This window comes from Rattus rattus, chromosome 16 (assembly GCF_011064425.1).
Source record: "Rattus rattus isolate New Zealand chromosome 16, Rrattus_CSIRO_v1, whole genome shotgun sequence".
NCBI lineage: Eukaryota > Metazoa > Chordata > Mammalia > Rodentia > Muridae > Rattus > Rattus rattus.
The window spans coordinates 32,380,757-32,408,450 of record NC_046169.1 but is presented as its reverse complement, the minus strand read 5'-3'; the positions used below and the strand labels follow the sequence as shown (position 1 = coordinate 32,408,450).

The window sequence follows — 27,694 nt, the reverse complement described above, 5'->3', positions numbered from 1 at the left end:
TAAGTGGGACTGGAGAGATGGCTCAGTGGTTAAGAGTACTGGATGCTCTTCCAGAGGACCTGAGTTCAGTTTGCAATTGCCACATGGGGGCTCACAACCACCCATCTCTAATGGGATCTGATGGCACCTCTGGCATACAGTGTACGTGCAGACAGCACTCACACTAAAAGTAATATTTTTAAAGAAAGATTTTAAAAACTCCAACTTTATTGTTTAAAAATATTTTAACTTGGGCTGGAGAGATGGCTCAGCGGTTAAGAGCACACGACTCCTCTTCCAGAGGTCCTGAGTTCAATTCCCAGCAACCATAGAGTGGCTCACAACCATCTGTGAAGAGATCTGATGCCCTCTTCTGATGTAGCTGAAGATAGCTACGGTGTTCTTATATATAATAAATGAATAAATCTTTAAAAAAATATTTTAATTTTAACCACTCACTGTTTCCCATAGATTAAAAAAAGAAAAATCAGGGGCCTGGAGGTGGCTGGGTGGCTAAGAACACTTGTTCTTCCTGAGGACCCAGGTTCAATTTCCAGCACCCACATGGAATCTCACAGCCAACCATAACTCCAATTTCAGGGGATCCAATGCTCTCTTCTGACCTCCTCTGGCATGGCATACACATGGTACACAGACATGCATACATGCAGGCCAACAGCCTGCATGTAAAACATGAAATAAGTAAAATCTCCAAAGAAACCATGTGAGGAAGAGGACTCGGTGACTATGAGCTGCCTCATGGGTGCTGGGAATTAAACTCGGGTCCTCTGCATAAGCTGCAAGCCTACCCTGGAACCATCTCTCCAGCCTGCTTTCATATATATATATATATCTCCAAATGTATTTATTGGGAAGGTTCCCACTCATCTTGAATCAGGGGCTTTCAGCGCTGCTTCCTCCTGAAGGAGCGTCCTTCTGTCAGCCTGGCTGGAGCAGCCAGCACACAAGACGACCGTTTGTGCATGGCTAAAGCCCGTGGTGATTTTATAGCATCCTGGGCATTGCACATCCATAAAGTAGGAATTGGGGCTCTGCACCAGGCGCTTTTTCTTGTGTTTCCTCTGCTCCTCTTTTGGAGAGGGATGAAGGAGATCCTCTGGGAGAGGCATGTTCTCGTAGGGAGGTCGTCACCATGGAAGGGCCTGCTTTCGCTTTTCAATGGGAAAGTTTAATTAGTGCATGCTAGGGGGGTGCTGAGTAGCAACAGGGGAACCATCTGAAGCCCTTGTTGTAAAGTCTTGGTTTTGTTAATTTTGGTTTTTTTTTTTTTTTTTTTTTTTTTTGGTTCTTTTTTTTCCGGAGCTGGGGACCGAACCCAGGGCCTTGCACTTCCTAGGTAAGCGCTCTACCACTGAGCTAAATCCCCAGCCCCTGCTTTTTTTTTTTTTTTTTTTTTTTTCTTTTTTTTTCGAGCTGGGGACCGAACCCAGGGCCTTGCGCTTCCTAGGCAAGCACTCTACCACTGAGCCAAATCCCCAACCCCCAATTTTTGGTTTTTTATTTGGTTGGTTTTTGTTTCGTTTTTCAAGAAAAGAGTTTCTCTGTGTAGCCCTGACTGTCCCAGAACTTGCTCTGTAGGCCAGGCTGGGCTGGCCTTGAACTCAGAGATCCAAGTGCTGGGATTAAAGTTGTGAGTTATCATGTCCAGCTTCTGGCATAATGTTTTAAATTAAAAAATAATAAATAAATAAGGAGCTTTCTGAAATCTGAAAACTATTTCTTGTGTTTGATGGTGAAGGTTTATGATAACTGATCTTTTTTTCCTAGATTATCTTGATAATGGAAATAATAAAATGGCAATTCAGCAAGCTGACAAACTGCTGAAGAAACACAGAGATCTCCACTGTGCGAAGGTAACTGCGTTTGCCCTGTACTTACTCAGATCTGCGGGTATATTGTACATAGTGAGGCAGGGGCTCTAAATAGCTCAGGCTAGCCTGAAACTTGCTCAGTAGACCAGACTGACCTCAGATTTAGAAAGATCCACCTGTTTCTGTCTTCTGGGTGTTGGCATTAAAAGCCTGCACCATGATGCCCAGGTGTGAGTCGTATTTGTAATTTTTTATTTCTCCGTTTGTTTGCACGTGGGTTTTGGTGCACATGTAGAGGCACAGGTGACATTTATAAGATTTTATAGTCTGGCAGTGGTGGCACACACCTTTAATCCTAGCACTTGGGAGGCAGAGTCAAAGCCAGCCTGGTCTATAGGGTGAGTTCTAATGCAGCCAGGGCTGTACAGAGAGATCCTGTCTCTCAAAAAATCAAAAACAAACAAAAATAGTTGTGTGTGTGTGTGTGTGTGTGTGTGTGTGTGTGTGTGTGTGTGTGTGTGTATGCATGTGTATGCACCCACCCCCAACCCCCATGGCCATGGAGACTAGAATGGGCATCAAGTCCCTTAGAGCTGGAGTTCTAGAGTTGTGCCATGAGTGCTGGGATCCAAAGTTTGGTTGGCATTATAGACCAGCAAGTGCTTTTAACTACGGATCCAGTTCTTCGCCAAACCTATTTAATTAGTTGTTTTGAGACAGAGTCGCACTGGTCTGGAACATGCCAACTAGGCTAGACTGGCTGGCCATGAGATCACTTGCCTCTATCTTCCCAGCACTGGGTTAGAGCACATGGTAGTCATCTGGCTCAGCCGCAGTGCTTCGGGGAGGGCTTTGCCAGGTCTCCCTCACGCCCTCCTGGCTTTCTGAGGATGGGCGTCACTGTGTGGCCCAGGTGTAGCACTGGGGCTCATCCTTTCTTTCTCGTCTCATGTCAGGTTCTCAAGGCGATTGGTTTACAGAGAACCGGAAGACAGGAGGAAGCTTTCACCTTGGCTCAGGAGGTGGCTGCCCTTGAGCCCACAGATGACAATTCCCTGCAGGCCCTGACCATCCTCTACCGAGAGATGCACCGGCGTATGTGACTTTCCTCATCACCCCGGCTCATGGGGTGGCAGTAGGATGAATGTATTGGTTGTGGCCCGGGAAGAGCTTCCCCGGGATAGTTACATGCATCAGCTTCCTTTACTTGGAGAGAGTCAGCCGAGTTCATTTCCTCCTCCCTCCCTCCCCCTCCCCTCCCCCTCTTTGTTTTTGAGATAGGGTCTATGTAGTTCTGGCTGGCCTAGAACTCACAGAGAGCCACCTGCCTCTGGCTCCTTGCTGCTGGGATTAAAGATGTGCACTACTAGTGCACCACCATGCTCCAGCCTTGTTTGGATTTCTTAAGTATTTTATTATGAAATATATTGGGTTTTGTTTTTTTTTTTTTTTTTTTTTTTTTTTTTCAGAGCTGGGGACCGAACCCAGGGCCTTGCACTTCCTAGGCAAGCGCTCTACCGAAATATATTGTTTTATAAATATTATTTACATTGTTTATGTAATATTCTATTAAAGTTAATGAGTCATAATAAATATTCATGAAGCCACCCTATATTTAAGTAGTAGTATATTGGCTGGTAAGGCGGCTCAGCGGTATACAGACTGACGGCCTGAGGTCAGCCCTCGAGCCCACAGTAGGAGGAGAGAACAGATGTCTAAGAGTTGTCCTCTGGCTATGTCTGCTATGCCCCACTTACACTCAGCATCGAAAAGACAGAATGGCCCAGAGCACTGTTGACACTGGGAAAGCCTCCCCAGGGAGCACTTGCTCTCCTGAATGACTTTGATTGACTTGCTTGCTGCCCCTCCCCCTCAGCCTCTTTACCTAGGATGGACAATCCCTCTACCCTGTACCCTCTGCTAGCTTCAACTCTCTTGTCTTACTGTCTTTGGTGACAAGGCCCCCTTAGCTTATCTTGGGTTTCCTGTTTCTGGGTCTGTGCTGTGTTCTTCTGTGTGGTGATGGATTTCCGGTCTATGCTGTGTGCTTCTGGGTAATGCGTTTCTAGGCTGATGTCCACATGGCTGTAGTGAGTATGTTCATTGCTAGGAGATAACTCATTCCATGAGGCCTCCACACGTAGGAGTAGAATTGTTTGTGTGAAGCTGAAGAAGCCAATATTGACTATTTCTGAGGTACTAGGCATCAAGCCCAGGGCCTCACACATGCCGGGCAAGCATTAAGCCCCTAAGCTGCACTCGTAGTGCTTAATGTGTTTAATGTTGTGATGGTCTCCCTAAGTAGGCCAGAGTAGCCCTGACTTGCGTCCAAGCCCTGCAGACCTTGAACTTGCAGTGGCCCGCTTCAGCCTTCCTTCCGAAGGCCGGGGTCCCGGGTGTGAGCTGCTACACCTTGCTGCATCCATCTGGTGTCAGTCAGTAATGCTGTGATGGAGGCCTCTTTTTTTTTTTTTTTTTTTTTTTTTTTTTTTTTTTTTTTTTTTTTTTTGAGCTGGGGACCGAACCCAGGGCCTTGCGCTTCCTAGGTAAGCGCTCTACCGCTGAGCTAAATCCCCAGCCCCGATGGAGGCCTCTTGAAGTGGGCATTGCACAGCAGAGGAGACAGTGATCCAGCTGGGCGGAGATTAGACTACTAGGGCGGGGCCTGCAGAGAAGGCTGACTGGAGCTGGTTACTTCAGTGGGGCTTACTGAGGGCAAGGGAGGACAGAGTCTGGGCTGTAGGAGAAGCATGTACACCCAGGATTTGACATCACAGGGGACCCTGAGGGCTACAGTTGGTGTCACTGCACAGTGAAAGAAGGGGTGAAAGAGATTGGAAAGCAGTGCTCAGATGGGGCAATGCCTCCTCCTTTAGGGGCAGGAGGAGCCCTTTAATCTAGCACTTCTTAACTTGTGGGTTGGGACCCTTTTGGGGTCAAATACCAGATATCCTAAACATTAGATTTTTTTTTTTTTTTTTTTTCGGGGCTGGGGACCGAACCCAGGACCTTGTGCTTCCTAGGCAAGCGCTCTACCACTGAGCCAAATCCCCAACCCCAACATTAGATATTTATATTACAATTCTTTTTTTTTTTTCTTTTTTTTTGAACTGGGGACCGAACCCTGGGCCTTGCGCTTGCTAGGCAAGCGCTCTACCACTGAGCTAAATCCCCAACCCGTATATTACAATTCTTAACCGTAGTGATGAAGTAATTTTGTGGTTGGGGTTTGCCAACTGTATTAAATGCTGTCAGCATTAGGATGGCTGAGCTCCACTGGTTTAACCAACAGGAAACTTGGAGCATTAGGATTTTCTCTCCTGGAGGCATAACTGCATCCTGCTTCTCTTCCTCTCAGCGGAGTTAGTCACAAAGCTATATGAGGCGGCTGTGAAGAAAGTCCCCAACAGCGAGGAGTATCACTCTCACCTCTTCATGGCCTATGCCAGAGTGGGCGAGTACAAGAAGATGCAGCAGGTAACCGCACCCCAGACTTGTTACGCCATAAAATCTCTGAGGTCGTTGGACTGCCCTGTGTGTGTGTGTGTGTGTGTGTCTGTGTGTGTGTCTGTGTGTGTGTGTCTGTGTGTCTTGATCAACCAGTTACATATTGTCCAGGCTTTTGACATGCTTTACTTGGGGAAGTGAGCCTCTGGCTGGCAGCTGCTGTATTTGCTTTGGTTTAGTGTCAGCTCCAGATTGCTCTCCTGGGTGACATTGCTCTTCAGGTTCCAGAAAAATGAATGGGCAGAAGTCCCAGAGCACAGTGAACAGCTAGACAGACAGCATTCTAAAGTAGGTTTATATCCACTTAATTGAGCTGTTTTAGCTTTCCAAGAGTTGAATAAAATTCCCCATGGCTGAAGTTTTTCACTCTTGATTGCCAGAGGTGGCTTATTTCCAGTGATCTTATTTTAGGGCTTCTTTGTGTACATTTAATGGAGCCTTTTTTGGACACAGGTTTGAACTGGTTTCTGGCTAAAGCTGATATTCCAGAAAAATGAAACCCATGCTCTGAAGCTCTAAGTAGCTAATATTTACCTATTTCCTGGTTTGGGGCACGGTGGGTTAAACCCAGGGAATGCATGCTAGACAGACCTTACTCCTGGCTATATCCTCACCCCTTAGGAACGGCATTAGGGCTGGGATGTCACCAGTGGATGCCCGCCTGGTGTGTGCAGGAGCTGGGCATGGTCATGCATGCCTGTAAGCCCAGTACTCTGGAAGTGAGGGCAAGAAGATCAGAGGTCTGTGGGCAGCCTGAGAAAGACCCTTTCTTGCCCAGAATGACCTTGAACTTGATATTCTCCTGACTAACTTCCTGAATAGCTGGGATTGTAAGTGTGTGTTACAAAGACTGTTTCTGCCTGTGGAGTGCTGGGATTGCTGGCGTGTATGACACGCCTCTTTTTAAATTTGAGTTTTTGTTTTAATTTGTTCTTTGCAATATCACATTGTAGCAATAGGAAGTTAGGTAGGGCAAAGAAACTAAGGTAGTACAATCCTTCCTCAGAATCAATGTGTATATTCCTTTAGACAAGTTTTCAAAGTATAAGAATTTTGTTATTACCCAAACGTTATTTTATGTGTGTGTATGTTTGTGTGGATGTATGCATGTGAGTGCTAATTTTCTCTGGAAACAGAGGCCTCAGCTCCCCTGAAACTAAAGTTAGAGGATGCTGGACCTCCTGATGTGGGTGCTGGGAATTGTATCAGCGCCTCTGTAGGAGGAGATACACACGTCAGCTGCTGAGCGGTCACTCCAGCCCTGTGGTGTTCTTCTAGTATAAAATGGAAACAGGCACGCACGCACGCGCACACTCACGCACACACACATACCACACATACACACATTTTCTCCCTTTGGTTTTGTGGGAGCAGATTTTATTTCCCAGGCTGGCCTCCGGCTTGCTGTGTAGTTGAGTGTCCCTGAGCAGTGCTGCTGCTCTTGCCTCCCCTGCTCAGTGCTAGGACTGCACTCACTCCAGCAGTGCTGCACCCTGTTGTCCCGTCTGTCCATCCATCCATTCTGCGGATGGGTCCCTAGTGCAGCTGCTGCTTCTTCTGGGGATATTTTCTTTAAGACTGTTAGACCCATGTCTGTAGCATAGCACTAATGGAGTTGAGGTTCTTCTTGATGGGAAAGGCCTCCATAACCTCCAGATAAGACTGCATGCATAGTCATTGTTGACTTAGAATGTGTCACTTTAAAGTCTGTATTTATTTACTTAGAGACAGGGTCACACTCTGTTGCTCTCACTGTCCTGGCACCCACTGTGTAGACCTTGAACTCAGATCTGCCTACCTCTGCTCCTCCAGTGCTGACATTAAAGGCGGAGCCGCGTGCTTGCCAGGGTGTAGCCCTAATACTGTTTGACCAAATGAGAACTTTATAGGCTGAGCATAGCTACTTTTCCTTTGTGTGCCCAGCTCTGCATTCACCTTGCACGCGGTGGGGTGGGGGTCGTCATTGTCCTTCCATGCGGCTCAGCAGCTGTGGAAGTCTTGAGCATGTTTTCAGTGTGTCTAACTCTTACACTGTGACAGTTTCATGACGGGGAAGGATGACGTGGTTTTAGTCTGCAAGATGAAGTGTTTTATTTTAAATTTTTATATTTCTAATAATCATGATATCTTTAATCTCTGTCATTATTAAAAATTCCCTTAAATTATGTATAAAATTGGCTTTCTAACAGTCTTCACCCATTCCTCCGTGCTCTAATTTAATGTTAGACATGGGAGCTCCAGACAGCGTGGGCTGCTGGCCTCACCCTGACTGTCTGCTCTGTCCCCTGCCCATCCTGTCCTCCTTCCAGCGTGCTGTCAGGGCCCTCTGACCTCTGTGCTCCGTCCTGGTGCAGCCTCCCTCACCTCTTTGGCTTTCTTCCGTCTTTGCGGTCCTGTAAAGACACAGACTTATAATTTCCCGTCCCCCTTCACTTCTCTTTTGAAGACTTTACAAGCAAAGTAGTTGTGTTTCTTCCTCATGAAACTGCTTTCTTTCCTTCCATTTTTGTTGCTGAGAGTGAATGTAGGGCCTTGCAAATACTGGGCGTATCTTCCGGCAAAGCCTAGCTTTTGGCTTCTCTTTCTTCAATAAATCTAGGGATCGGACCCAGGGCTTTCTGGGCTAGACCAGTGTTCTGCTGAGCTGTCCTGGGCCCTCTTCACCTTTCCTCTTTAGTGTGGTTGCCATGGAGCAGCAGAATTTGTTAGTCACGGAGCCACATCTGCAGCCCCATGACTCAGTTTCCCTGATTTTGTTAAGACTAATTTCCCCTCCTGAGAATTGGTGACTTTGTCACCTGTTTGTCTAAATATCTTGAGGCTGATCTCGAGCTTCACTTTCTCCTTTGAGGTCCGTCTGAGATGATATTTTCCAGGGGATTTCACAGTAACACTTCCACATTTTCTCCTAAAAAGGGGAGGACAGCGCATGTGACCATGCCTTTCTTGGAATCACCCAGCATATGCTTTTTTTTTTTTTTTTTTTTTTTTTTTTTATTAACTTGAATATTTCTTATATACATTTCGAGTGTTATTCCCTTTCCTGGTTTCTGGGCAAACATCCTCTTCCCCCCTCCCCTTCCTTATGGGTGTTCCCCTCTAGCATATGCTTTTATCTGTAAACCGTTACTTTCATTACATGTATGCGTGTACATGTTTGTGTGTGCTTGTGTTCATGTAAGTGCAGGAGGCATCAGATCCCCTGACACTGGAGAAACAGCCGACTGTGGCCTGCCTGACATGGTTGTTGGGAATCAAACCCAGGCCTTGTGGAGGAACAGTACATGCTTCTAGCCTGAGCCATCTCTCCAGCCCCTTGTATTTTTATTTTGTGTGTGTGTGTTTTGCTGCATGTATGTTTGTGTACAGTGCCTGAGGAGGCCAGCAGAAGGCAACTATAGATTCCCCTGGATCTAGTAATTATGGAAGGTTGTAAGCAGCCATGTAGGTGCTGGAAACCAAACCTGGGTCTTCTGGAAGAGCAGCCAGTGCTCATAATGGCTGAGTCATCATCTTTCCTGCCCTATAAGCATGCACTCTAAATCCCCAAGCCTTGTACTTTTTTATTGCTAAGTAAAATTTAACTTGTTGGGTGTGTGTTGTGCACCTGGAAGATAAGAAGTATCAGAGAATCGAGTTTGGAGCCATCCTTCATAGCAAGCTTCAGCTGTGTGATACCCTGGCTAGCCAGCCTAGCTTAACTGACACGCCCCGTCCCAGTGACAACACAGTCTCAAGTAAGGTGGATAGCTCCTAATGAATGAGCCCCTATCTGCATGGGCACACACTATCCCCTCTTGAAGAATTGTTTGTGTAGTTTACATTTTCCCTTGTCTCTTTTTTGTTTTAAGGGTTTCACAGACAGCAATTTAATCTCAAGTGTTTAATCTCAAGTGTGCTTGAGTAATTCTAGTTAGCTCTGTTTCTCTGCACCAGCTCTAGAGTGTGGGTATGTTTTTCTGTCAGTTTGGTTTTTTGACACAGGGTCTTTTGTAGCATGCTCGCTCTGTACCTGAGGACAACCTTGAAATTGTTGTCTTGGCCTTGGACTGTTTTTTTTTTTTTTTTTTTAATGACATCAGACCCCATTACAGATGGTTGTGAGTCACCATGTGGTTGCTGGGAATTGAACTCAGGACCTCTGGAAGAGTAGTTAGTGCTCTTAACTGCCGAGCCATCTCTCCAGCCTGGCCCTTGTGCCTCTGTCTCTACCTCTCAGGTTCTGGGAGGCTCGCTCATTCTAGGACTGCTCCACTGGGCCTGGTCGATGGGCTTGGCTGTGATTATGCTAGGAAGGAACTAATAACTTGCCACTGAGCTCAGCTCCTGTCTGGCTTACCTTCTTTGCTGTGGCTGCCTCAGTGTCTTCAGGAAGGTTTGCTGCTGTGGCTCTTTTGCTCTGACAGAGCCTCAGCCCAAGTTAGCTTCAAATTCCCTACGCAGCTGACTATAATCTTGAACTGTCTCTGACTCCCAGATCCCTGAGGCTAGCAGCATGTGGCCATGTGCCCGTGCCTGGTTACACAGTGTTGGGCACGGTGGGCAAACACTCTGCCAACTGAGTTCCACCCACAGCCCGAAGATCACATCGGCTGACACAGTCAGATTCTGTGGGTGTTGGTAGTCTTTCTAGGACTGTTTTGGGTATGAGCTTTGGACTTGCACTTTAGAACAATGGTTCAAAAGTTGAACTGTCACTCAGGATGTGAAACTTTTTTATGTACGTGTGTTGCCATAGTGAGGAGGTTGGCAGGCACTGCCACCAACTGGGGTCTGCACTTGTGTTGCTGGTCTCCTCAGGAATGCGCTGCACATCAGATTTATTCCAGTTCTCGTCTCAGTTTATTAGCTGTTCTCTAGCTGATGGTTCTAAATTAAGCTCTCTGTCTTTCAGGCTGGCATGGCTCTGTATAAGATCGTCCCCAAAAACCCTTACTACTTTTGGTCCGTGATGAGCTTAATCATGCAAGTAAGTATGCTGCTCTGGGATGGATCATTGTCTGTAATGAACTTTGAACTGAGTAACACATTGTACCAGGTGTCAGGAGGGTCTTTACAAACCACCTTTTGGCTCTTCAAGTTGGCGATGCTTGGTAGTCTCTGTTTAATTTTTTTTACGATTTATTTATTATATATGAGCACACTGTAGCTGTCTTCAGACACACCAGAAGAGGGCATCCGATCTCATTATAGATGGTTGTGAGCCACCATGTGGTTGCTGGAATTTGAACTCAGGATCTCTGGGAGAGCAGTCAGTGCTCTTAACCACTGAGCCATCTCTCCAGCCCCTCTGTTGAATTTTTGTTGTATGTGTCTAGTTATTTTTCCTGTATGTGTGTCTGTGCACTGTGTGTGAGCCTGGTGACTGCTGAAGCTAGAAGAGGGTGTCTTGTCCCTTGGAACTGGAATTACAAATGCTGTGAGCTACCATGTGGGTGCTGGGAATCAAACCCAGGACCTCTGGAAGAGCAGCTGGCTCTCTTAGCCACTGAGACACTTCTTCAGTGTCCTCTATTTAGTGTCTGTCTTGTTTTGAGACAGAATGTGTCCTTGAACTTGCTGTGTAACCTAGGCTGACCTCAAACTCAAGCTCCTGCTGCTTCCACGTCTTGAGTTTGGGGTTACAGGTGAGGTAGCCACCATGCCTGGCTGCTGGGAGTCTCTCAGTTGTTCATCAGTTCATGTCAGGCTGGCTCCCAACTCAGTATGTGACAGTGGAGGATGTGCAAAGCCACACCTGGCTTGTATTTGTTCTTTCTGAAACTCAGTTTCCTGTTTTACAAAATTGTCTCCCAGAACTCCTGTGAGAATCACAATGAGCCCCTGTGGGGATAAGGTGGTGGAAGGCTGTAGCCAAGAAGACCTGTCATAGACTTGGGTGTGGTGGCACACACCTGCGACCCCAGCACAGCAGGAAGGTCTGGAGTTTGAGGTGGAACTAGGGTACAAGTGAGACCCTGTCTGAGAAGACAAAAACCAGCCTGACGGGGGTTGGGGATTTAGCTCAGTGGTAGAGCGCTTGCCTAGGAAGTGCAAGGCCCTGGGTTCGGTCCCCAGCTCCGAAAAAAAGAACCCCAAAAAAAAAAAAAAAAAAACCAGCCTGACAAACAGAGCTCTAGCGTCAGAATGACTTAAAGTTTGTGGGCTTCATCACCACGTATGACCCAGCTCCTAGGGGATTGAGTCACCGTCTCCTAGGTTCATTATCTGTGACGTGAATATGTATCTACTTTGTAACGTGGTTTTCTCAGGGCAATGAGCCCTGAGCACAATCGCTGTACTGGTGGGTTAACAGTGGTCTGGTTTAAAAATGACAGCTATCCAGCAATTAGCTAATAGCAGGAGCTGTGGAACTAGACCTAGGTGGCATGTCCCCTCTTCCAGCTGTGTGAACAGCTCCCTTGTTGGCACCCTGCTAACGTATGTAATGCCCAGCAGGTGCTCATCCCTTTTTAATGGTTGTAGATAAATGTCAGATAAGCCTGTCAAAGCTCTAGGTCTTGCGGTGGAGGCTGGGGATTGTAGGAATTTGTGGGATGCAAAGCTAGCTCCTGTCCAGTGCATCCGTGTGGTAGATCCAGGTTAGGCCCGATATGACTCAGTAAAGAGGGGCCAGAGTCACAGGTCACAAGGCTTGTCTGCATGGTGACATGAACAGAGCAAACAGGAGAGACATCAAAGCAAAACACTTATCTTTCCTCTCGCAGTCTATATCCGCACGAGATGAGAACCTCTCGAAAACCATGTTTCTGCCCCTGGCAGAGAGGATGGTAGAAAAAATGGTGAAGGAGGACAAGATAGAAGCTGAAGCTGAAGTGAGTACCTACCTTCCTCCACTCCCCAGCTGTGACAGCACTGCAGCCTGGTATCCCAGTGGCCCTTCCTAGCTGGTGACCCCATCTGGGCCTCTGGAAAACAATACTGGGTGATCTCAGCTCAGGCACAGAGAAGCCAGGTTGTCTGTGCAAGTGCATCTGCCTGGATGTATGGAGAGGGAGTCCTGACACAGCTCTGTTAGATGACTATGATGGGAACAAGATGCCGCATCTCACGTGCGTGTCAGTGCTGTAACTGTTTGTGTTTTCTGCCAGGTTGAACTTTATTACATGATCCTGGAACGCTTGGGAAAGTACCAAGAAGCCCTGGATGTCATTAGAGGGAAATTAGGAGGTAATTAATTTATAAAGTTTTGTTTTGTCTTTAATTTGAAGATGAAAATTATTTGTGGTTAAAAATAAATTCCCATACAGTCAATAAGTTCATAACACTTTGCTTTGCTTCTCATCTTACCTGTATTCTAAATTTATGTTTAAACTATTAAAAAATATTTTTATTCCCACCAGTTGGGAGGCAGAAACAGGCCTGGGCTACATAGTGAATTTCAGGATAGCCAGTACTATGTAGAGAGACCCTGTCTGAAAAAAACAATGTCTGGTTTTTAATTTCACACTGCATTTTGATGCTGTTGCTTCCCCATCTTCTCCTAACTTCCCCTCAGTCACACTTCCACATTGCTGCCTCCCCTCCCCAACCCCATCTTTTTCCATTGAGTTTGTGCTGTCTGAGAACTCCTGGGTTAAACCTTTTTTTCTTCTTATTTTGTGGTTTTTGAGACAGGTGTACCCCTGGCTGTCCTGAAATTCGCTCTGTGGAGCAGGCTGGCCTCAAACTCAGAGATCCAACTGCCTCTGCCTCTGCCTCCTGAATGCTGGGATTAAAGGTGTGCACCACCACCGTGGGTTGGGTTAAACTCTTTTTAACAAGGTAACTCATGACTTCAGACTGAAGATATGTGAGAGGGAGCATCCTGGGCCTCCAACCCTCTTACAGGTCTGCAGTTGCTCGTTCTTACAGCCTTTATGTGTGGGTGTTTTGTTTAGGTGCATGAGTGCACACATGCGGGAAATGCCCACAGAGGCCAGAAGATCCTGCTGGGTATGGTTGTGAGGTGCCATGTGGGTTCTGGGAATTAAACCTAGGTCTTCTGCAAAAGCAACAGTCCTCTTCTAAGCCACCTCTCCAGCACCATTGCCTTGTTAGTTTTTTGAGACAGTCTTAACTCTGCAGCCCTGGATGGTTTGGATCTCCACATGGAGCTTCAAGCTGGCCTTGAATAGCAACCCTACCTACTGCCTCAGGCTCCTAAATATTGGAATTACAGGCCAGAGTCATCATGCCTGACAAAACTATCCCTTTTGGATTTTGGAGACAGTCTTGTACAAATAGGTCTGAGTGGTCTGGAATTCTATATGGCTCAGACTAGCCTCCAAAATAACTTCCCCAGCTTCTGTCTCCTAAGCTAGCAGGTAGGCATACACCATCACACCTGCGTCTGTTCTTGTATTTCCTAAAAGTGAGTTTCTCTGTCTGTCTTTCAAACATTTTACACTCATATGTATGGGTGTTTTGCCTGAATTCATGTCTGCATCATGAGAGTCACCACAGAGGCCAAAGAGGCTATTGGATCTCCTGGAACTGGAGTTGCTGACCAGTAGTGATGTCCTGCAATGTGGGTGCTGTGAACCGATCCCTGGTCCTCTTCAAGGGCAGCCAGCATCTTCTTGTAGGAGCAGGAAAATGTGCTGTTGTCTTTTCTGTGGTTGGATTTTATTCTGAGACATGAAACCAACCCACCAACTTTCATACTTTTTATTGTAGAAAAGTTGACAAGTGAAATTCAGAGTCGGGAAAACAAATGCATGGCCATGTACAAGAAACTGAGCAAGTGGCCGGAGTGCAACGCCCTTTCCCGACGCCTCCTGTTGAAAAAGTGAGTAAATGGCACTGCTCGTGAGCCAAGAGCCTGGGAAGGTTTCTAGGAGCCTAGACTGATGCTGGCCTGTGTCCTGAGAGGTCTGGGCATATTTGAGGTGTTTTGGAAGTTTGCAGTGAGATTTGTTTCGGGGTAAGGTCTAACGGTGCCTTGGCAGTGCTGGCTGAGTTGGGTCTTGAGGATGAACATTGAGTCACTGTATCGCTCACCACCCCAGCTTCTACTTAGAGTCCACTGGGTCTCTGCATTGCTGCCTTGGGGGCGAGGGGGTGCCTGGTATATGGAGGGCATGAGTAGAAATTCGGTTGCAGTCATGGTTCCTCAGGCAGCCTTGTCACAATGTGGGTTTAATCCTGTGTGCATCGTTCCATCTGATTTTAGCTCAGATGACTGGCAGTTCTATCTGACTTATTTCGATTCTGTCTTTCGACTGATTGAAGAAGCCTGGACGCCTCCTGCAGAAGGGGAGCAGTAAGTGCCACCTTTCCACTTTACATCCTCATACTCTCATCTCCCTGTAAGCGAGCAGTGATGTGTATGCTGCGTGCTTCATTGGACTTTGGGAGTCATTTATTCTACTAGTGACTTGCCAGCATTTGTGTGTGTGTGTGTGTGCGTGCGTGCGTGCGTGCGTGCGTGCGTGCGTGCGTGTGTGTGTCTATACATAAGCACTAGGTTGTGCCTGGTGCTCAGGAAGGCCAGGAGAAAGCATTGGATCTTGTGAAATGGGAGTTACTGACAAGCGTGAACCAGTATGTGGGTGCTGGGAACCGGGCCCCCGTAAGAGCAGCCAGTGCTTATAACTGCTGAGCCATCTCTTCAGCCCACGTGTTATATTAATAGTAAAGGGCTTGGTTGTTGAGTTCCAGTGTCTCTTTCTGTGCACTGGGGTTGGCACCAGGGCAGGTCTGTGCAGCACTGAACCATATCCCCGGCACAGGACTGCTGTTTTGCGTTAGCCTGAGTGCTGGGGTTACAGGCATGTGTCAGTGTGTCTGGATGACAGAGATGCTTTGTGATGGAGCAGAAGGACTGCCACGTGCATCAGTATTTTATCATTCAATAATACATTCCTTTCAAAATAACTTTTTATTTTACTGCAGTAAACACATACTTCCTGGAAGACTCCTTTACCGTAATAAACACATGTGCCCTGGAGACTCCTTTCAGTCCCCATGTGGCACTTAGTCCCACTGCACCTATCAGTGTAAAAATAGCTCCCGATAGGACCTCGCTTCCCCGCTTGCTCCTGTCCTTTGTTAAGTCAGCCCTGTGTACCGTGTGAGTGGGATTAGAGAAGACATTCTGATGTGTCTTCATCCCTAAAATCCTCTTTCATACGTAGTAGATGTAAGTCTTTTATTTTTTTTAAACTGGTTCAGAAATTTCAAATGCATTAATGTCTGCACTATTGATAGTAATTGGCTTATTACAGAATTTCTCTCCCCCCTTCTTTTTCTTTTCTTTTTTTCGGAGCTGGGGACCGAACCCAGGGCTTTGCGCTTGCTAGGCAAGCGCTCTACCACTGAGCTAAATCCCCAACCACCCCCCTTCTTTTTTTAAAAGATTTATTTATTTTATGTATGAGTACCTCAGACTCACCAGAAGAGGGCATCGGATCCCATGACAGATGGTTGTGAGCCACCGTGTGGTCGCTGGGAATTGAACTCAGGACCTCTGGAAGAGCAGCCGGTGCTCTTAACCCCTGAGCTATCTGTCCAGCCCCACTCTTTCCCCCTTTTTATAGGTAATACTAAGCAAATTAAAAGTTGAATCTTTAAAAAGTAGTTTTTTACAAAAGCTTCACTTAACCGAGTGTGGCGCACACACCTTTAATCCTAGCAATCAGGAGAAGTCGGTGCATCTCTGAGTGAGTGTGAAGCCAGCCTGGTCTCCAGAGTTAGTTATGGGAAGCCAGGGCTACACATTGAGACCCTGTCTGGGAAATCCAAACCAAACCAAAAGCGTGCGTCCTCGTGCGCCATCACATGTTTCAGAGGATCCCGTGTGGAGTGCATCCCTCCTCTTCCTGTGTGCCCTGCCATGGAGCTGAGCTGCTCAGGCTCTCAGGCCCTCTGACAGTGTTATCCTCACTACCCTTAGTCAAGGCCAAGCATGATTTGGTAGCTTGTTACCTGTTAGATCAGGCCCATGCCTTTCTCACATCTGTTTGACCTTACTTGTTAGCTCACTGGGCCTGCACCACCACCACCACCCCAAAGCCCTGCTGGAAGTGCCTGAGAATGGGAGGCAGAAGCCCTCCTTCTAAGCCACCCTGCTGGCCCTTGAGACACACTGCTGTGTCTTTGAGCCAGGGTCTCTATGTAGCTCTGGCTGTCCTGGAGCTTTATAGACTGGCCTGGTTTAGAACTCCTGGAGGTCTGTCAGCCTCTTCCCCCTGGTGCTGGGAGCCCTTTGTGGCAAGGTCTTGACCCACAGCCAGTGCTGACCTTGCTGTCTCCTGCTGCTTCCTACAGGCAGGGGCTGCGTCATTGGAGTGCTGTCCCCATTCCTCTATTGCTGTTGTTTATTCATAGATATCGAAAGGTGTTTCTTAAGATCTGTCTGACCTGAGGCTGCAATGGTGCCTTGTGTTTCCTCTCAGCTCCTTAGAAGGGGAAGTACACTGCTCTGCAGAGGATGCTGTGAAGTTTATAGAGGACCGGATAACAGAGGCATCACAAAGCTCTCGCCATGTCCGGGGCCCACACCTAGCTAAGCTGGAGCTCATCAGGCGCCTTCGGAGCCAAGGCTGCAATGACGAGTTCAGACTGGGTAAGAGCCTGAGGTCGCAGGGAGCCCTGGAGCAGGGGGGCGGCCACATCCGAGTGTGGGCCTTGTTCTCAGCATGCTTAACGTGCTCATCACCTGACAGTAGTTACTGAAGGTGCGCGTTTATTCACTCGTCTTCTCACCTTGTTAGTGTCTATTTGTCCACCCAGTTTAAAGAGAAACTGCCAGTTTCACCAGTTTTTTTTTTTTTTAAAGAATTTTTTTTTTTTTTTTTTTTTTTCCGGAGCTAGGGACCGAACCCAGGGCCTTGCGCTTCCTAGGCAAGCGCTCTACCACTGAGCTAAATCCCCAACCCCTTTAAAGAATTATTTATTTTATGTATATGAGTACATTGTCACTCTCTTCAGACACCAGTAGAGGGCATCAGATCCCATTACAGATGGTTGAGAGCCACCATGTGGTTGCTGGGAATGGACTCAGGACCTCTGGAAGAGCAGTCAGTGCTTTTAACCAGCCCTCATTTTATTTTTTGAGATGGGGTGCTGGGTTAAAGTTGTGTGCCACCCTGCCTGGCTTCAGACAACGTTAATTTAAATAAAACAGCCTTTTAGATATGTGTGTCACTCTAGAGATTGCCTCAGTCTGTGGGTAATTTAGTGTCCTCCTCTTTAAGGTGACCCAGAAGAGTTAATGTTCCAGTATTTCAAGAAGTTCGGGGACAAGCCTTGTTGCTTCACAGACCTGAAGGTGTTTGTTGACCTCTTGCCTGCTGCCCAGTGCACACAAGTACGTGTTCCTTGGTTCTGCTCGTGGCTGAAGTGTCTGCTTGCACACTAGTTCAGGAGGAGTCGGTACAGTCAACTGCAGCCATAATGTTTGGCATTGTCACGTCCTGTAAGTCAGGTCTAAGACCAGCGGAGAGCCACTCATGACTTTTCGCCAACAGTAGGGCTGGCTCAGATTTGTCACCTGTCAACAGGGACTTGCTTCACTTTTGTTTTTCTGAGAGAGGATCACATGGCCCAGGGTGCTTTTCCTTTACCTTTTAACACTGAGATCGGAGTGAGCAGTTTTGCTGGGCCAGTTTCTCATCTAGAAGCTGAACAGTCTGAGGCCAAGCTACGCTGCCTCCTGTATGTAGCCAGCCTTGACTGCTTCGGTCTTTATCTGTGGGAGAGCCATACCCTGTGCTCTAAACCAGTGGTTCTTAACCTTCCTAATGCTGCAACCCTTTAATACACATCCTCATGTTGTGGTGATCCCCAACCATAAATTAATTATTTTGTTGCTATTTCATAACTGTAATTTTGCTACTGTTATGAATTATAATATAAGTATATGATACACAAGATATTTGATATGTGACCCCCCTGTGAAAAGGTGGTTCAACTAACAAAGGGGACACACTGGTTATGAAGTAGTTCATAACCCATAGTCCCTAGACTGTTTCATACTCAATGTTCGTCGTGTGTGCTCCAGAGCTAGGCACTTGGAGACCTCTGCCCACCGTAGAGCAGTGTGCCTGAGGTGGGACAGTGCACCAGGGTAGCGATAGGGCATGGATAAAGCTAGTGATCACCATCCACTTACTAGTAACCTGTGAGTACTGGAATCCATGCTGCGTCACCAAGGCCAATGCTGTGTGACAACCTTTCTTCCCCACAAGGATCGAGTGGACTGAGTGCAGTGGAGTGCTGTGTCTTTACTCCTCCAGCTTACTTGCGTGACTGTCTAGGGCACATGAGGAGTACATGCCTTAGTCCCGGATCCTAATAAGAAGTCAGTCGTGTCATTGGGGTTCTGAAGGACTCCATGTCTAAGTGGAACTTTTCCTTGGGATGCTTGTGTACAGGACTCAGACCATCTATATACAGCCTCTTGGATAAATTGTAAAATACAGGAAAGTTCTAGGGTTCTAGAAGCATTTGAAAGTTTCAAAAGAGAAAAATAGTTGAGTGGAAAGTTTGGTCTAGGAAGGATGTATGAATGGCTATCTTGAAGGGGGAGTAGAGGAGGGAAGAGATGGTTCAGAGAGGAAAAGGAAGTAGTCAGAATCCTCCAGAAGTGGAGTTTGTTTTGGAGGAAATGAAGGTAGAGGCCAGGTGGCCATGTGGACCCCATCACTTAAGCACTGTGTGAGCCAGTCATCTGCTGAGCAACGGGACAGTGGGTGGGGGCAGTGGCTCTTGTCCCACAGTAGGATCGGATCGTCCTGGGTGGCAGGACTGCTCTGAGGAATGCTCCTTCTCTCCTACTGACTCTGATGAAAGCTGTGTAACTTCACCTTTGAGCACCTATGCTTACCTGGTGTGTTGGAGTCTCAGGGGACCCCTCACAGTAAGGCTTGTTTGCTCAGAGGAGCCCTGCTAGCACAAGGCTGGAAACTGGTCCCGTGATCTTCCTAGCCTTGTTTTGCTTTGTAATTTTGATACCAGCTTTTCTTTTTCTTTTCTCCTCCTCCTCCTCCTCCTCCTCCTCCTCCTCTTCCTCCTCTTCCTCCTCCTCCTTCTTTTTGTTTGTTTGTTTGTTTGTTTTTTAAGGATAGGTCATTTGGGGTCTGGAGTGATTGAGAGCACTGGCTGTTCTAGGAACGCAGGGTTGATTGCTGACACCCACGTGGTGGCTCACACCTACCTGTAACTCCAGTCCCCGGCATCTGTAGTGCTCACGGCAGCACCTCCTCTGGTCCCCATAGCACTCCACATAGTGCACAGGCAAAACACCCACAATACCTACAGTAAAATGGGGTGGAAAAAGGGATTTCATGTGTATAGCAGTGAGTAGATGACCTTGAACTTGTGGTTTCTTGCTTTCCCGTCCTGTGGCATGTATGCATTCATTACACGTGATCTGCATGTGCCAGGGACCAACTAACAGCTGTTGGCAGAGATGGCACAGTGCAGCAGTCCTTTAAAAAAAAAAAAGATGGGGTTGGGATTTAGCTCAGTGGTAGAGCGCTTGCCTAGGAAGCTTAAGGCCCTGGGTTTGGTCCCCAGTTCAGAAAAAAAAGAACCAAAAAAAAAAAAAAAAAAAAAGATTTATTGTATATGAGTGCTCTATGTACACATAGGCCTGCGTGCCAGAAGAAGGCATCAGATCCCAGTGTAGATGGCTGTAAGACACTGTGCGGTTGCTGGGGATTGAACTTGGGACCTCTGGAAGAGCAGGCAGTGCTCTTACGAGCACTTAGGGTAAAGAACCGCTGAGCCATGTGTCCGGCTCCTCACAGAGCATCTCAGGTTCCTAAGTGCACTTTGTCTGTCCTCTCTGCAGTTCATTAACCAGCTCCTGGGAGTTGTTCCACTGTCGACGCCGACAGAGGATAAGCTTGCCCTGCCGGCTGACATCCGAGGCCTGCAGCAGCATCTGTGTGTTGTGCAGCTGACGAGGCTCCTCGGCTTGTACCACAGCATGGATAAGAATCAGAAGCTGGATGTGGTCAGAGAATTGATGTTACGGTACCAGCACGGACTGGAGTTTGGTGAGTAGCTGAACAGATGTGTTGTGTGTCCCCTCCCCCTCATGGGCCGAGACTGAGAAGTCAGTATGTAGGGTCCCCAGAGCACAGCTTAGCACACGCGTCAGGCATATTTCATCACGTGCCTTGCTATATCATTACTTCTCAGAAGCTTTCTTAGTTCTGCTGTTGGATGGTTTCTGCTCCTTTTCAGCAGCTGGGCTGTACTGTGGCGCTTAAGTGGATTCATGGTTTGTGAGGATCTTCACACTTGGGCTGTGTGAAGCAGAGCAGTGTGTACTGCAAGGCAGTGTTCAGTGCAGATGCAGGGGCGTCTCACAGCGTTTGCTCTGCTGGACATATCTGATGTCAATGTCCATAAGAACTGCTTGCCAGGGGAGACTGGGCCCTGGTTCTTTTCCTTAACCTCAGACTTCTTTAGATGGTCCCGTTGTGGCTGGCTTGTCTACCTTCCCCCCGACTCCCATTCCAACGGAGTGTGGCTTCTTTTAAGCCTTTGGTTTGTGTTGTTCCACCCCCACCACCCATCCATCCCCTATCCATCCTTCTACCCATCTATCCACCCACCCACCCACCCACCCATCCATCCCCCTATCCATCCCTCCATCCACCCATCTACCCACCCCTCCACCCATCCATCTACCCACCCATCCACCCATCTATCTACCCATCCATCATCCATCCATTCATCCACCCATCCATCCATTCACCCACCCATCTATCCATCCATCCATCCACCTACCTACCCATCCACCTACCCATGCCTCCACCTACCATCCACCCATCCACCCACCCGTCCATTCATCCACCCATCCATCCACCCCCCTATCCATCCACCCATCCGTCCCCTTCTTTCTGAGGATGGAAGCCAGGTCTTCATGCACACAAGGCAAGCATCCCCAGTTATTATAAGGCTTGTATTTGTCTTCAGTACTCATGCTATTTCCCTTTTCCTCTTAACTGCCTGTCGTTTTATTTCTTTATAAAGCAAACAAAATCCTCCTGTGGCAGCACTTGATGAGTAACTATTAACACAGGTGTAATTCTTCCCCTTCTAGGGCGCTCTTGCTTGAAGACAGAGTTGCAGTTCTCTGACTATTACTGCCTCCTCGCTGTTCACGTGCTCATTGATATATGGAGAGAAACAGGTAGGACATCGTGTCAGCTCCTGAGCTTGCTGGAGTTGGAGACTCACCCCGTGCAAACTGCACACCGGGGCCTTAGGCCTAGCTCTTCCTACCTTCCGATGAGCCTGACTCTCAATCAGCAGCTACCTGATGGGTTTCTAAATGCATCTGCCTAGCAGATAATCACTGTGAAACAACTCTAGAGTTAAAATATAACCACACTGATTCAGAAGCAGATGGGCAACCCCACAGAACAGAAAAGCCCTGTTTATTCAGTTAAAAATATATATATATTAAAAAATGGTTTTTAGAAAATTGGTTTTTGAGACAGGGTCTCACTTTGTAGCCATGGCTCTGGAACTTGCTCTGTAGACCAGGCTGCCCACAACCTCAGGGATCACCTGCCTCCTGCCTCTGCCTCCTGGGGCCTGTGCCACTGTAGCCCAGTTCCTTTTTTTTTTTTTTTTTAATTTATTTATGTATATGAGTGGTGAATGTGCACATATGTCTTCATGACAGGGCATCAGATCCCATTACAGATGGTTGTGAGCCACCATGTGTGGTTGCTGGGAATTGAACTCAGGACCTCTGGAAGAGCAGTCAGTGCCCTTAACCACTGAGCCATCTCTCTACCCTCAGCTTCCTTTTTTATAAATAACATTAAGTATGTTGTGTGTATACATGTTTGGGCATGTGTGCCATGGCTCATGTGTAAAGGTCACCACGTAGGACCCAGGAGTCAGACTCCTCTGCAGACTTTGGTGGCAGGCACCTGTATGTGCTGAGCCATCTCTCTCTTCCTAATAGCAGGGTTTTTCTTATGTATCATATGTGATATATTTAGTACAATTACAAATGGAATAAAAATGATGACTTGACATAGTATCTTGTAGGGTCTGTCTTATGGGGAAAGTCCCTTAGTGGTAGGCTAGCTAGCATCCTCTTCAGAGTCCCTCTCTTTTCAGAATCTGAGATTCCATGATTACCTTTCCAAGATATACGCCTCCCGTACTTTTTTCACAGCTGCATTTAAGCACTGACATAACTACTCATGGACTTAGGGGAATTTTCTGTTTTGATCCCAGGTCCATATCTAAACTTGTTGTGCATCCACACTCACTCAAAGTTCATTGTTGTTAGGGAATTGGCTGCTCTTAAAGCTGAGTGGACAATGTGTTTTGATTCTAGGTGAGGAGACTGCTGTGTGGCAGGCCCTGACTCTGCTGGAAGAAGGCTTAACCCACAGCCCATCCAATGCTCAGTTCAAATTGCTGCTTGTTCGAATCTACTGCGTGCTGGGTGCATTTGAACCCGTGGTGGATCTTTACTCCAGCCTTGATGCCAAGCACATCCAGCACGACACCATTGGGTTGGTAGTATATACTCTGGATACTGAGCTGTCAGCTGCAGAGCCAGGAGGTTCACTCGTGTAGACTGTAGCAGTGCAGGGCTCCAAACACTAGTCAGAGAGGGAGGGTTTGTATCTCCGGGCATTCCCCAGTTCACCACTTTAAAGTGGTCAGATGCTTTCCCAGAGATAGCGCCAGCTGTCATTTGAGGTGGGCTTGGGCTCTTTTGCTGTGGGGTGTGTTTCAGACTTGGTGAACACTATTCTACCCCCTTGCTGTTGCCACTGCCCCAAGGCATCCTTTTGAGTTTGAGTTTGGGCTATGTTATATGGTTATTCGAATTTAGGAAGAGAATGTGTTCTTTCTAGCTTTCTGTTCCAGTTATTATCAAGGCGTGAAGAAAGAACTCTTTTAATTTGATCCTATGAGCAAGGTTATTCTGCTGGTGGGTTTTTTTATGCCTTGCTCTCTTTTTGCCATAGTAGCTTGGCGCCTAGTATTTGACAGCAGAAAGAGGTGACCGGTGTTTCTCTGTTCTTGCTCCCTAGCTACCTTCTGACCCGATACGCTGCATCCCTGGGTCAGTACGCTGCTGCCTCCCAGTCCTGTAACTTCGCACTCAGGTTTTTCCACTCCAACCAGAAAGATGTAAGTGAAACCCACTGGCATTGTGGCTTGCTGCTGACTGTCTGCCTAGGGTGTTCAGAGGGCACCCCATAGGGTCACCACACAGTACCCGTCCCCTGGCTTTTAGCTGACAGGTGCCCCCCTTACACCACTAGGTAGAGGTTTGAATTTGTTCAGTGTACATGTCTGTAATTGAATCCTGGGAAATGACATTTCCATTGGGGCTTTAAAAGACTGAGACATCTGACATCTCTCAGCTCTGTGTTTCAGTTGCTCTCCAGAGGCTTCCCAAGACGGGAAGCAAGGGGCTCCATGTCTGCCAACAGCTGCCCTTCCGCATTTAAGGGCCAGTGCGTTAGAGCTGCCTTGGGGAGAGTCGAGGGGGGGCTGCCTGTAGTCTTCCCTGCTGCTCACTTGGCCCCGCTTGGTTAGAGTCCTTTCAGGGAATCCACATGGTCTCTGTTGATGGTCTTGCAGAACTGTCCAGGAGCAGAGAAGGCCGGTCGTTAGAGTGGTCACTGCTGCTGTTCTTATGTGTGGCTAAGCCTCACTTCCTAGAGTTTGGCCATGCCCGGTTTAGCCTGTAGCTTCCTATTCCTGGTCTTTCAGTGTCATCAAGCTTGGTGAGGAAGTGGCCATCTGGGACTCATCTTGGCCAATACTCTTGAGGTCTTTCCTTTAAAGTCACCCCTATCTTCCACGTGCTTCTTGAGAGATGCGTTAAAGAATATAGAAGCAGGGCAGACGCACTTCTGAGCCGTGTGTGTTCTGAGCTGGAAGTGTGCGGTAGCAGAGGATAGCTTTGATCCTTGAGAAGGCTGGCCTCTGCCTCAGCCCATACCATCAGCTTGTCCTGCGGAGAGTGGTGTCTGGGAGAGAAGAGGGTCTCCGAGTCTATGCAGGCCTGTTCTTCACAGGGGCTGGCTCCCCCAAGAGACTAGCCGTGTCCTGGATGCTGGGCTAAGCTTCCAATGTAAATAGCAGCCGAGTGGTAGACCTGGGACCACACAGCATATTCAGGAATGTGTAAAGAACTGTTTCCTCATCCTTCATTACTTTAGCTCTTCTTTCTGCATAAGGAAGGGGTTAAGGACATTTTATGTATTGAAGACTCTTAAAATTTGAGGCAGGGTCTTACAACGTAGGTGAGGCTAGCCTGTGTGCTCCCTGTCTTCTTGCCTGGTGTCAGAGGGGTCAGTGTTTTGCTAATAGTTGACTGTGGCAGGAATCACTACTGTTGCTAACTACATGATGTTGAGCTTGATAAATTACCATTTTATTAATCAGGGAATAACAGTTCCCTCCTTGAGTTTAAGTGGGGCTACTTTAACCATTCTCACGTAGACCCTCTGTGAGGAGCAGAGGCAGTGATGATGCCTGGATCTGTGGTAAGGAAAAGGAGCCCTGCGCCTGGTGGTGTAGCTCTCTGTGAAGCCCAAGCAGAGTTCTCCCAACTTTCTTTTGTTCTGGGGAGTCCCCAAACGCTTTTCCCTTGGGCTACTAATTTATTTCACTTCCTAATTAGTTCTTTAACAAAGCACTTCTTAAATAGGCGGTCTGCTGTTGTAGCTCTGTGCTATGGGCTTGAAAGTTACCCTTGGATGGTCCTTCTGCTGTCTTGTTAGGTGTCACTGTCAGGTCTTCTCACTGCCAAAAGTCAGGTAGTTTTAAAAGTTCCCTTTTAGGGGACAGAGACACAGGGCAGTGGTTAAGAGCTTACTGGGTTTGCAGAGGGCCTGAGTCTGTGTTGGGTGGATCAGGACCATTTGTAACTCCAGGTCCAGGAGATCCACACATTGCATAAATAAAAATAAGGGTATTTTTCAAATTTTTCTTTGAAGTCTCTACCTTAGGTATTCACATTGGTCATAATTTAAGGTCTGATACCCATGTGCTCTGCTCATTTTCACAGCGCCCAGGGTTCATTTCAGGGATTCTTGTGGAGTCTGACCTGCCTCACTGGGGCACAGAAGCATGGGAGTAGGTGTAGATGCATGCTCTGGTCAGCAGTCTTTAGAGTGCACATGGCGTCTGGTTTGCCTGTGTCCCATGAGGTGCCAAACCTCAGCAGGGATGTTTTCAGCCTCCTGCTACTGCTCCCTGGGCCCTTGGCTAGCTCTGCAGAGCCACTGTATGTTCTGTGGCATTTGAGGAGGGCTGTCACAGGGACAGAGAGACACAAAACACTGCAGCCACTCCTGGCTTGCTCACATTATACTTTTCTCCTGGTTGCCGCTCTCATGTAAGCGCTGCTGTCTGTTTTCTCAAGTGAAGTTCTATGGGAGCTCAGACCCTGAGCCCCCACCTGAGGGAAGGCTGGGTCTCCTGTTGGAGAACCACCCAAGGCTTGTTTCCATCCTGGCTAGTTGGAAATATTTTCAAGCTGTATGTTCCATTGCAAGGGTTGACTGTTAGCCCCGCTGTGTCTTCTCAGTTGGGGACTATAGGAGAGAAGTCTGTGATAAGTGTGGCCTCTTGATGGGGCATGCCAGTGTCCTCAGTTAAGCTGGCAGGCAGTCCTAAACCCTCAGGATCACACATAATCTTTTTAATTTTCTTGTGTCCGTCCGTCTTTAATCTCTCCAGATACTGCAGGCAAACAGCTGGCCGAGGTGTCCCCTGGGGGTTTAAAAGCCGCATCGAATGCAGTTGACTTAGCGCCCGTGGTGCAGCCCCACGGCCTGAAATGAACCCTGCGAGGCTGTGTATCAGAGGGTACGTTGTTGACTATTGGCCTATTTTTCTACTGGGCACATTACTCAGGCATAGTGGAAATGGGGGCAGAGCAAGCAAGCCAAGGCTAGGCAAAGACTAGCTTTTTTAGAAAGTGTCTTTGGGGCAGACATCAGCATTCAGCTAAACACTTCCCTTGGCCCAAAGAGGTGATCTGTCTTCTGATCCTGGTGGCCTAGGCCCACTCTGAAATGTTCTTCCCTGAGATTTGCTTCTGTGTCCAGGACTTCGTGTAGCTCTCTCTATCTTGGCTCTGCTCTGCAGTGTTTCATCTGATTATTTTAATCTGCAGTTAGGGTACACGTACGTGGGAGCGCTCCCTTCACTTGGTTGTCTACGGCGACTGAGCAGTTTGTGTGCTCAGCAAACTTGGTTCTTGATGGCTTCCTCAGGGTCCACTATGACATTCCTGTGGGTGTCTCTTGTTTGGTGTCTTCTGTCCTGCTGAAAAGCTCATCACCTTGTGTCTGGTACCGAATTCCGAGAGAACCAACCAGGGAGCAGTGTCTTTCTGAAGGAGAGTGCTTTCATTTTGGGTGGGGTATGACTGTGCGAGTATGGCATCTTTAGAATCTTGGAACATACACAGTTTATCTTAGAAGCAGAGCTAACAGACTCTGACATTCGCCAGAGTCTTGGCTGATGTGATAGATCCTCTAGGTCCAACCGTCATGGAACACCTGACTGCTAAGTCCAGGCTGGAGAGGGCGGCGGCAGCCTCAGAGCTAGCTGTATAGTAAAGGAGACGCTGACTCTGCTACTCCACGAGGGAAAGAAAGGGAATGTTCTCCATGGCTGGGGCCGCGCTGTGTGGCCCAGATCTTCAGAGACTAGGCCGGCCTTGCTTCTAGTTTTAATGTTTAGCTCGCTGGCAAGTGTTGCTTACATTGCTTGACTCGGGGACTATTTATACCAAAGTGATGTCTTTCCTTCTCAGACCTCAGAATACATTATTCAAGCTTACAAATATGGTGCATTTGAGAAGATCCCAGAGTTTATCGCTTTTAGGAACAGGCTGAATAATTCTCTCCACTTTGCACAAGTGCGCACTGAACGGATGCTGTTAGACCTTCTACTTGAAGCAAACATGTGAGTACCTGATGGAGAGACCGGGGGAGTGAGTGGATAGACCAGATGTTCATGGCTGTCAGTAGCAGACTTAAGGGAAAAAGGAGGACAGGGAGATAGGGAGATTCAGAACCTTGACCCTGTCATAGAGAGTTCAGATTCAGTAGAAAATCGGTCTGCCCTGGGGACCATCCAGGTGCTTACCCACTCTATTCTGCTAGCGTCTGCATGCTAGGTAGTGAGATGCCATAATTTATCTTGGTTTCGCTTGCCCTCATATGAGACCATGTTTTCTACAGTAAATCCTTTTTTCTCTTTCTAGAAGAAAGTCCTGGCCAATGTTTTTCTGACTATATTGTTATAAAATAAAACTTTAGGGCTGGGGAGACAGCTCAATAGGTAAAGCATCTGTAGTGAGTATGAGGATCTGAGTTCTGATCCCCAACATCCATGTAAAACAATCAGGCTTTGCCGTGCATGCTGCAGTC

The 27,694-nt window shown here is 47.5% G+C and overlaps 1 protein-coding gene across 1 annotated transcript in view; it reads left to right on the top strand.

Annotated features, from left to right (window-relative positions):
- Naa25 (N-alpha-acetyltransferase 25, NatB auxiliary subunit) overlaps window positions 1-27,694 on the top strand; it is a 51,920-nt gene that overhangs the window by 9,739 nt on the left and 14,487 nt on the right. The window contains exons 2-16 of the mRNA XM_032886443.1: window positions 1,768-1,853; window positions 2,768-2,906; window positions 5,170-5,288; window positions 10,213-10,287; window positions 12,026-12,133; window positions 12,410-12,488; window positions 13,977-14,088; window positions 14,473-14,562; window positions 16,697-16,866; window positions 17,498-17,610; window positions 20,098-20,305; window positions 21,361-21,450; window positions 22,618-22,798; window positions 23,327-23,426; window positions 27,076-27,227. Coding sequence (XP_032742334.1) covers window positions 1,768-1,853; window positions 2,768-2,906; window positions 5,170-5,288; window positions 10,213-10,287; window positions 12,026-12,133; window positions 12,410-12,488; window positions 13,977-14,088; window positions 14,473-14,562; window positions 16,697-16,866; window positions 17,498-17,610; window positions 20,098-20,305; window positions 21,361-21,450; window positions 22,618-22,798; window positions 23,327-23,426; window positions 27,076-27,227 — 1,822 coding nt within the window. The remainder of the gene's footprint in view (window positions 1-1,767; window positions 1,854-2,767; window positions 2,907-5,169; window positions 5,289-10,212; window positions 10,288-12,025; window positions 12,134-12,409; window positions 12,489-13,976; window positions 14,089-14,472; window positions 14,563-16,696; window positions 16,867-17,497; window positions 17,611-20,097; window positions 20,306-21,360; window positions 21,451-22,617; window positions 22,799-23,326; window positions 23,427-27,075; window positions 27,228-27,694) is intronic.